Source organism: Notechis scutatus, chromosome 1, assembly GCF_049901735.1.
Source record: "Notechis scutatus isolate UNSWTSFEM ecotype Mainland chromosome 1, rNotScu1.2, whole genome shotgun sequence".
NCBI lineage: Eukaryota > Metazoa > Chordata > Lepidosauria > Squamata > Elapidae > Notechis > Notechis scutatus.
The window spans coordinates 308,563,350-308,572,462 of record NC_142009.1 but is presented as its reverse complement, the minus strand read 5'-3'; the positions used below and the strand labels follow the sequence as shown (position 1 = coordinate 308,572,462).

General features: G+C 40.5%; 1 protein-coding gene and 1 non-coding gene across 3 annotated transcripts; both read right to left on the bottom strand.

Moving 5' to 3' along the window:
• Positions 1-837: 837 nt before the first annotated feature.
• Positions 838-8,883, bottom strand: EIF5 (eukaryotic translation initiation factor 5). Of its 2 annotated transcripts, XM_026680177.2 has the most exons (12): positions 8,615-8,883; positions 8,211-8,444; positions 6,395-6,674; positions 6,230-6,311; positions 5,434-5,606; positions 4,033-4,144; positions 3,052-3,197; positions 2,670-2,825; positions 2,375-2,536; positions 1,957-2,121; positions 1,388-1,525; positions 838-1,216 (listed from the first exon to the last, which is right to left on the bottom strand). In XM_026680177.2, the coding sequence occupies exons 3-12, from the start codon at positions 6,464-6,466 to the stop codon at positions 1,124-1,126; spliced, it is 1,299 nt and encodes a 432-aa protein (XP_026535962.1). In that variant the 5' UTR covers positions 6,467-6,674; positions 8,211-8,444; positions 8,615-8,883; the 3' UTR covers positions 838-1,123. The 2 variants fall into 2 exon arrangements, with proteins under 2 accessions (XP_026535962.1, XP_087808338.1); XM_087952212.1 differs by having other exon boundaries at positions 8,211-8,638.
• Positions 3,783-3,907, bottom strand: LOC113420370 (small nucleolar RNA SNORA28). Its single transcript, XR_003372037.1, has one exon. It is a non-coding gene; the product is annotated as a small nucleolar RNA SNORA28 (small nucleolar RNA).
• Positions 8,884-9,113: the final 230 nt, after the last annotated feature.

Here is a 9,113-nt window from a genome sequence, read left to right as displayed (position 1 = left end):
AAATCCAAGTTCAGTTCCTATGGCCTATTCTCAAGTCCAATTTGTATATATAAGCTAGATAGCTTATATACAAGCAATTTGTATATAAGCTAAATATTCCTGTAAGGAATATTTAGACTATTGTGTATTTAGCTCAGATTTTGCTTTTGATACTTATTAACTATGGGTGCTTAACTAAGGGATATGCTGTAATTAAAGTGGCTTCTCCAACATTTCACACACACCCAATGAAATGGAACGCTGCCCATTACCCCTCACCAAATTTTGCTCTTAAATGCCTACTAACAGTGACTGGTATATTGATCAACTTTAATTTTCCCTACCACAACTTATCAATGTTTCTATATTAAAATGCTACAAATTTAGTGACTAGATCGGCATTCCAATTTTTCCTGTACTACCCAATAAGCCTTTTAGAAGAATTCTATCCTCATAATTGCCTCAGTCAAAATCATTTGCAAAGTACAATGACAGTTCTGCTGGCTTTATATGCAGCTGTTCAAAAAAAAAAGGCATTTAAATTGGGTAGGAGGGAACATCATACATTTAACACAAGTTTGCCACAAATTCCCTGTCTTTCCTTTGAATCATGTATTTATTTCTCATGATTTCATAGCTAATCTATATGGATTACATCCTAAACCACATACTAATCTATTCCAGGCCACTGAGTATCTTAGACAGGTTTTATATTAATATCCCGAGTTAACTTCCCTCTCCATGAGTATACAAAGTGAGAAAACGAAAGATGCTTGGATGGAAATGAAATTAACTCACAATCTAATTTTTGATTACTGCCCACATTAGGTTAGAAAAAACACTAAAATGTGTCAGGACTGAAGATTCCAAAACCAAATCCTTTATTTTCACAACTGTATAAATGTGCTCCAAGTATTTATGTCCAATACAAGTTTAAAAGAAACATGTCTAACAGCAAACTTGGATCAGTCTGCTGATGTATTAACTCCTCTCATCTGTTAAGCTTAGTTACAAATACCAGTCATGGTAACATACATTTGAGTTCAAGAAGTATAGCACGATGTTTATAGCTATTATAGCTTGTGCATATAGGTTGCACTTCTGGCAAGAGATGCAGAGAAATTGGAAACTAGGTTGACTCATTTTAAATAGCATCAATATCAATGTCATCTTCCTTGTTGTTTGCAGTCTTCACTGTTTCCACTTTAGGTACATTGGCTGCCTTGGAGTACACCACCTACAAGAATAGACAAGTTTAGTCACAGTAACACTGTTACACATGAGACTTTTTATCTCTATTATTACAAAATGAGCAGCAAAGCACTGGAACAACAAATCCTTTTATCCCAGCATGCATTTTCAAATCATAGCTTTCAATAAACGTTGGTAAAGAATATTTAAAGCTCACCTCTATGTTTTCATCTTCATCACCTTCTTCCTCATTGCCAGACGATTCCTCTTCAGCTTCTTTCAGCCATTTAATGAATGGCTCTGCTTTGACACGAATTTCTTTGGCAAGCTCTTTAGAAACATATTTCTTTGAGGCCTAAAACACCAACAGAAAGTTTGAAACAATGTATGTAGATTTGTTTTACAAGTATGGTATTTTAAACCTGAGTAATAGAATTGTATGTGCATCCTATACAATGTGAAAGTTTTAACTGCTTCAATTGATTGAAATATTTAGATCCAAGACTGGAATATTCTATCCATGAAATCTTTCCTTGAATGTGGAAGAGCTGTTCCAAAGAATAGCTACTTCTAGCTCTAGCTAGCCTACTTTACTCAAAAATCTTTCCACATCCTCACATTTTAAAAATAATCAAACAATGCCACATAAATGTATTTTGCGCTTGCCCTTCCCCCTTTATAAAGTTTTCATTTAGAATGTAGGTTTTTTTCCTTTTCAGCAAGTCATTTTTCGAATATTAAGTATTATGTAGCTTATAAGAGCAGTCTTAATTTGTAAAGACTTACCTTTTCTGCCCAGCTCAATATGACTTCTTCTTCCAGAAGATCTGCATCATACATTTCCTTCAGGATGTGTGGAATTTTAGAAATCAGCTGTGATTGATGCATAGCTACTACACACTCAAAACCATGAAGAAGATACCTCTGGGCCTTCTTGTTGTTGTGGCAGAACTAAAATGTGAAACAGAACACATTAGGAAATAGATGTAAACTAGTATGTGTACCCCATTTGTCTAATTATATAAGCTAACAGAAATTTCACACAAATAAAATAAGCCAGGTAAATGCAAATACTTTTAACTTTATTCCTGAAACTGAATTTTCAAGAGATACTGCACACTACATTTTATATATTCTGTAGTGAATTAGATTGGGATAGAAAGCAGAAAGCCCTAACAAAACTATCAAACCAATGAAAACTTACACGCAAGAAATGGCGCCTGTATTTCTTTATCTGTTCTCTTATTTTTTCATTAAAGAGGACTTCAGTCAACACCAGAGGGCCCATAGCTTTGACATCTAATCTTTCTGCTTCTGCCACAATATCTTTGTCAGAAGACTCTATGACACCTTCTTCTTTCTTTTTCTGGATTAGAAAAGACATTTTGTTTTAAAAGAAACATATTTTTCAAGAGTTAAGGTTATTTCACCCCTTGAAATTATTCCATTTCAATTTTAAAAAGTTTTTGAAATGAGAACATGCCATTTAACTGAAATACCTTAACAAAGTCAAACAGTAAATTGACTCTTTGTTCAATAGTCCTTTCTAGATCATCAGTTAATGTGAGTACTTTTGCACGATCTGTGATTTCATCCATTCTACGCCTTTGGGCTTCTTCAGTGGTATCTTCACCCCAGTCATCATCCTCTTCCTCCTGAAATTTACAATTATCAATTTTTAAAAAGAAATATACACAATTCAACTATTCTGATACCATTTTTCTGAAAAAAAATAACCCTACTTATTTCCTCGAATAATTAACCATAAAATTGACCACCCCCACCCCCCATCAGAAAAAGATCAGCGTAAGTTCACATTCGTTTTCAAGTAAGCAATGTTTACAATGAAATTATACATTTGTTTCAGACAGATCTACTTACCGCTACATTTGGAGGACTAAGTTCTTCTGGTGGAGCAGATTGTGGTGGTGGTGTCTCGGTATTAGACACACAACCATTCTCTTTATCCTTGCCTTTTCTATTCTTCTTCTCTTTCTCTTTTTTGCCTGTACCAGACTCGCTGCTCTCTGTGAATATTAGCAAGAGACCAATGAAATATTTTTTTTAAACAGACATGCATCCAAAGATTTCTAATTCAGAAACTCCAATTTAGCTGGCCATCATGTCAAGGTTTGGATGTACTTGGATAATCTTAAACGAGTCTGCTTCTATACTTAAGTTTTGAACTACAGAAGCATAGTTTGTCCAATTACAAAGCCAATGCACTCAACTTTTGGTTCAGCCTGAATATGTAATAAATAATGACCTTTCCACATGTAGTTTATCAGCCTTTAGACTGAAATGTTTTATACAAGCATTACAAGGCTGTGGCAGACTCCTACAGGCAAGATAAGTGGGATATAACTAAGAAGCAACAAAAAGTAAACACATGACCATGGGAGATGCTGCAATGGTCATAAACGAAAAATGTTTGTGTCATTTTTCCCCACGGCCATTGTAACTTTGAACAATCATTAAATGAAGTATTGTTTGTCAAGTACTACCTGTATTTGTTTAGTCACTGATACTTTCAATGCCAATACTACGAAGTTGAAAATCAATATATCCAAATACATTCCAGAATGTTTGCTTATAGAGAACACCATTAATATATTGTTACAGTCTGTATAACAGATGGCCTCATTTTTAAAGACCACTGGAATAGGTCAGGCTATGTTTAGTATTGCAAGCTTAAATTGAGACAGACAACTAAGATATCTACCACAGAGTGTTGCTTGCACTGCAGTCTTCACACAGCACTGTTTTCCAGACCAGTTCCAACAAACATAGAAAACTCTGTTTGCTCTCAATTAATAGGAAATAAATGATCATTTATAAGTAAATATCAAAACATTCACTCACCAGGTGGGTTTTTAAGGATGAACGTGCAGAGTTTATGGTTTGTGTCAAGCATGCCTCGATAGCCACAGGCTTTGCAAGAGTTACCAATAGTTTGTTTCTTAGGATTGACATGCTGCCGAAGAGAGCAATAGTTTCACTACCAATTATTTCATTTATACCTATATATGCTACCTCTTCCATTTTATAACCTTTTTCTAAAGAAAATGAAATAGCAGAAAGAAAGCAATGTATGTTAACTGGCTTGTGTAGAAAATTCTGGACTAGCGTGTTTTGATAGTTTTGCTTCCTTATAAAGCAGTCCTGGAAATCTCTATTTTAAATTACTGCAATGTTAAAATGGCTAGAGTTACCTACTTTGGGAGTTTAGTATTTAACTATCACAAAGCCTACTCAAATTCACTCACAAGTAATTCGATATACGGTGTTTCTCATAAAATAAGGCCGGGTCTTATATTTTTTTGAGCCCCGAAAAAGACGGCTAGGCCGTCTTTTCGGAGGTGACTTAATTCCCCCCCTTGCATCCTCATGTAGAGCACCCCGCAGGCAGCCTCGCTACTAGCCGCTCCTAACAGGTGATCATGGCGAAGCGCAGAGAGCTTCATACTCCCACCAAACACCTTTGTTGCAGACCCAAGACCTTTGGCACCCGCCACTGTTGCTTTCCCTTCTGCCCATTCCGCCGCCACGTTTGGAGCTGCCGCTGCCATTTGGAGCACCACAGTCATGTTTGGAGCTGCCACTTCCGCGTTTGGAGCTGCCGTGTTTGGAGTGGCGGTGGCGCTCCAAATGCGGCAGCAGCTCCAAACAGCAGTGGTGCTCCAAACGTGGCGGCGGCATGGGCAGAAGAGAAATCAACAGCGGCAAGCGCTGAAGGTCTTTGGTCTGACGCAAAGGTGCTTGGCAGGAGTAGGGAGCTCTCCGCGCTCTGCCATAATCACCCATTAGGAGCAGCTGGTGGCGAGGAATTGCTGCCTGCGGGGCGCTCCTAACGGCAAGTCCCCCCGCCCTTCCCATTTTGCATGTTTTAAAATAGGCCTAAATTGGGGGGGGGGAGGGGGCTTAATTTGATTTTATGCCTAGAAAGCATGCTGGGTCTTCCTATTGGGGGAGGTCATATTGTTGGAGAAACACGGTATAATTAGCATACCTTATATTGTCACACAGTTCATTAAGTACCAAAGTATTCCTGCTTGAAATGTTAGCTAAATATGTCCAATTAGAGGACAAGTATCTCCTGCCTTTCTTGAATTTAATATGAAATTTATAGGCCACCTTATGGGAAACCTCAGGGTTGACCAAATACAAAACTGTTTCAGTGAGATTGCTGAAACTGGATTGCAGATTTTAAAAAACTATATAATTTTCTTTATAAATTCATAGCATTCTATAAGCATCACCTACCAGATCAGTTTCAGGATTTTCACACTCGGGACAGAGAACAAATTTTTTAATGAACCCATCCAACATGTCTTGTAGCTTATTCGCCTCATGAGATCCATTGACAATGTAACGGTCATTCTTAACATCAAACTGGGTCTGCGCTCCAAGCTCACAACCAAAAAATTTGGTGGGATCTTTCAAGAAAGAAAAATTAAGTCATTAAGTTTTCCATCAACTCCCTTCCCACACTACTTCTGACTAACCTTTTGCAAATTTATTTCCTTTTATTCATTTTTAGCACCACTCAACTCCAAATTATTACTGGTTGGCTATTCTTCCTCCATTTGCTCATGAAAAAAAGCAGTAATAATTATTTTATTATCTTACTACAATTGTAAGACCAGCTTTAAAATTCACATCAATTAACTGTTTCTGCACAGAATCAACATTCCCTCATTACTACAGAATGCTTCAAAACAATTATGCATTGCTTCAAAGTACTATGCACAATAGCTATCATTACCATAAAAGCTACACAAGTCAGCTCTTTTCCTTTCTGCCTTAAAAGTTGCTGACACCATGAGGCAGAAGACAAAACTGTATTTAGGCTGACAGTGACAATAGTGCCGTTATTGACAATTACCTCGCACTTCCATGAGGCAATTCAAAATGAAAGGGGGGGGGGGGAATGAAGTAGGGCTCTGGGTGTGTGTGTGTGTCTACATATACATATAGTACTATTGCATTTTCTAAGATACTTAAAAACTGATTTTACTAATAAAATGAAGGTCAATGGAAAATTATATATACAACTTACACGTAGGAGGCCGATTAAGCGCCTTTGCAACGTCAACCATATTGACGATAACTGTCTTTATCCCATTTCCTTTGCCCTCAACCTGAAAAGAAAACTCAGGTATATGTGATATCATAACGGTATCTGGCTATTTTAATGCACATTTAAAGAAAGTGAAATATCTACCTTGGCAATCAAACGGGGCATTTTGTAGCGATAGAACTGATCTGAAACACTGCGGTTGACGTTGACAGACATTTTGGCTTATTAGTAGCTTTATCAATACGATGGAGAGATCTTTGATTGCAACTTTTTGGTATCTTCTGTCTGGAGAAGACGTGATGACATAAACGACTGCAAGAGTTCTCGGTCTCTGACATGAAAAAATTTTCGCCACTGAGGCCGTGAGGTTCTTGCTTGTATGCTATATTTCCCCAATACAGGTACCAATGGCTGCGCAACAGCTCTGCAACATTAATATAGAAAGCTTTTATACTTCACACAAATGCCTGCATTTGTTTTGTCTGAATTCAAACATCTCATCTATAATTTTATACAATACTCAACTTAAAACTTCCAGTAAAAAGTACTGAATTATGATTTTGTCAGAACACTACAAACTTGGTATGATAAATCAGCTATGTTGCAGACTATGTTTCTGGACCTAGTAAGCTATAGCTTATTACATTATACTCTTCTCTGACCAGCAATGAGGAAATGTTTTTATTATTTGTTAACCAGAGCTTAATTTTGGTTGGAGACACATTTGCCAGCCAATAGTTACTTCAGTGGTATCAGTGGTATCAGCTATTAAGAAATGAATTCTGAGAACTATGGGGTTGAGATAAAAGATATTTAACAAAAAAAAAACAAGTAAAATATTCTAAAAAGAACTCCAGTGACCTAACTACACCTAACCTCATAATAAAACGTAATTGCTGTTGCAAGAATTTAAAATAAATCAAGGCTTTTATTTTACTTAAGCAGATGAATTTAAAAAAAACACCAAACTTCTTTCTCCCCACGTGATCTACACACGCGCCTATAATAGTTATGAAATACAAATGAAAAAGAAAAAAATATTCCTAAAAGGGGGGGAAGAAGAGAAAGGAACAATTATTTTATCTTCAGAGATAAAACCACGACGAAGCTATCGCGCATAAACCCATTTTTTTTTTTAAAAAAAAAACCGAACTCCTCCCTCTCTTCACCCCAGCGTCGGAATGACTCAGAAATGCAGCAATTAAGCACTGAGTCAGCCCCAACTACAAAGCGGCAGCAGCGGGCGGCGGCGTAGTCGTCCTTCCCCGCCCCGCCGCCCCTTTTCCCGAACCCTCGAAAGCGCCGGAGCGGAGCCGCCCGCTGCCCTCCCCCCCTTCGCACACTGCGGGTTTAGGAACTGCGCCACAGAGCGCGCACTCCGCCCACCTCGCCAACCCCCCCAACCCAATCACGAGGACTGAGGCGCGGAAGACCTGGCGGCCGCCATCTTGTGGAGCCGCGCGTTCGTTCAAGGAGGCGGGGGGAGGGGGGAGAAGCGACCGCCAGCAGCGATTAAGGGGAAGGTGACGCCACCTCCATATTTGCAGGCTTCTTTTCTAAAGGCGTTGGACTACGAGTCCTCCTTGCCCCCACCCCACCTCGCTCCTCGCTTTTGTTAACGTCCCCTCGGAGGGCAATTTCGAGAAGGGAGCGGTCGCGGTGTCTTGTCCGCTCGTCCCCAACAGACTCGACCTCGCCATTCTGCCCGCCAGGAAGTTACTCGGGACCAGGCATTACGGGCTAGTACTAAAACCTTCCACTTACACAAATTGCGGGGGATGTGTGTGTGTGTGTGAGGGAACGACCCGCAAACGCCCAGCTCAGCTCTTTCAGGCGGCCGCCCGTCTTCTTCACCATCCCGGCCTCCGCCACCTAGCCCCACCAGCAAAGGGAAGCCCTCCCACGCTGTCCCCTCCATATGCTTAACCTCTCCCACCCGTTCCCCTTCTCTTTTACTTACCGTTTTCGTCCAATACAGACATAAACCCAACGCTGCTCGCCCCGGGCTGTGACGAAGCCGAATTAGTACGAGGAGAACGATGGCGGAGCTGAGGGTGTCACCGAGCACCCGGGCGTTTTTTCTAAAGAGATACAGATGCGGAGGAGGCGGACGCCGCAACCGCCAGGAGAGGGGAGGGGGGATCCAAGCGTCCTGAGGCGGCCGGGATCAGCGGGATCAGCCTTGCCGATTACTCTGCCGGAAGGGAAAGACCATCAGCTGAGGCAGCATTGTTAGTCAGGCGGCGGAGCGCCCGCACCTACATTCAAACCGAGCTCAAATCTGCCATAGCGGCAGCATTAGGGTGGGTTTTTTTTAAAAGGAGAGGGGGAGGGGCACAGCTGTAATGGCCGCCAAGCACCTACCTCTAGAATGTTCTCGCGCCGACTGAACAACACCGTCGCGAAGGCTGGGATCAATCAGCCGCCAGAGAGTCCACGCCTCCCTCTTCGTCGTATTGGCTCATCGTTCGCCGTTCCTCTTTTTCATTGGTTTCAGGTGCTTGTCAGTCATGATGTTAGGCGACCTCTCCTAATGTTCGCTTTCTTTCTTCCCACCCTGTCGGCTCCGCTGATCGAAGAAATACCAGCGCCCAAAAGGACATCGCGTTTAACAACGCGAGCCAGAGTGTCGCGAGAGTTATGTCGAAGGGGAAGAATGAGTCAGTGTTCTCTGTTGGGGGTGGCTCCTTACGACGTTCGCATGCAGAGAATGCATGTAAAGAAATGAATTTTATTCTGGGAATAACTTTTCGTCTTCTGTACCACTGACTACTACTGTTGCATTGGTTGCAACAGTAAATGGTTGCATTTTTTTTTTTTAGGCGGGAAGTAAATATATTTACGGTATCTCGCTTTTGGTCAA

What these genes read in the sequence shown, in the direction of transcription:
- EIF5 (XM_026680177.2), bottom strand. Translation starts at nt 6,466, where the DNA reads ATGTCTGTCAACGTCAACCGCAGTGTTTCAGATCAGTTCTATCGCTAC. An exon ending in AAAATCCTGAAACTGATCTG is followed by an intron (nt 4,145 to 5,433) that starts GTAGGTGATGCT and finishes TCTCTTCGGCAG; the next exon opens with CATGTCAATCCTAAGAAACA. An exon ending in TACTGTTTGACTTTGTTAAG is followed by an intron (nt 2,537 to 2,669) that starts GTATTTCAGTTA and finishes TTTCTAATCCAG; the next exon opens with AAAAAGAAAGAAGAAGGTGT.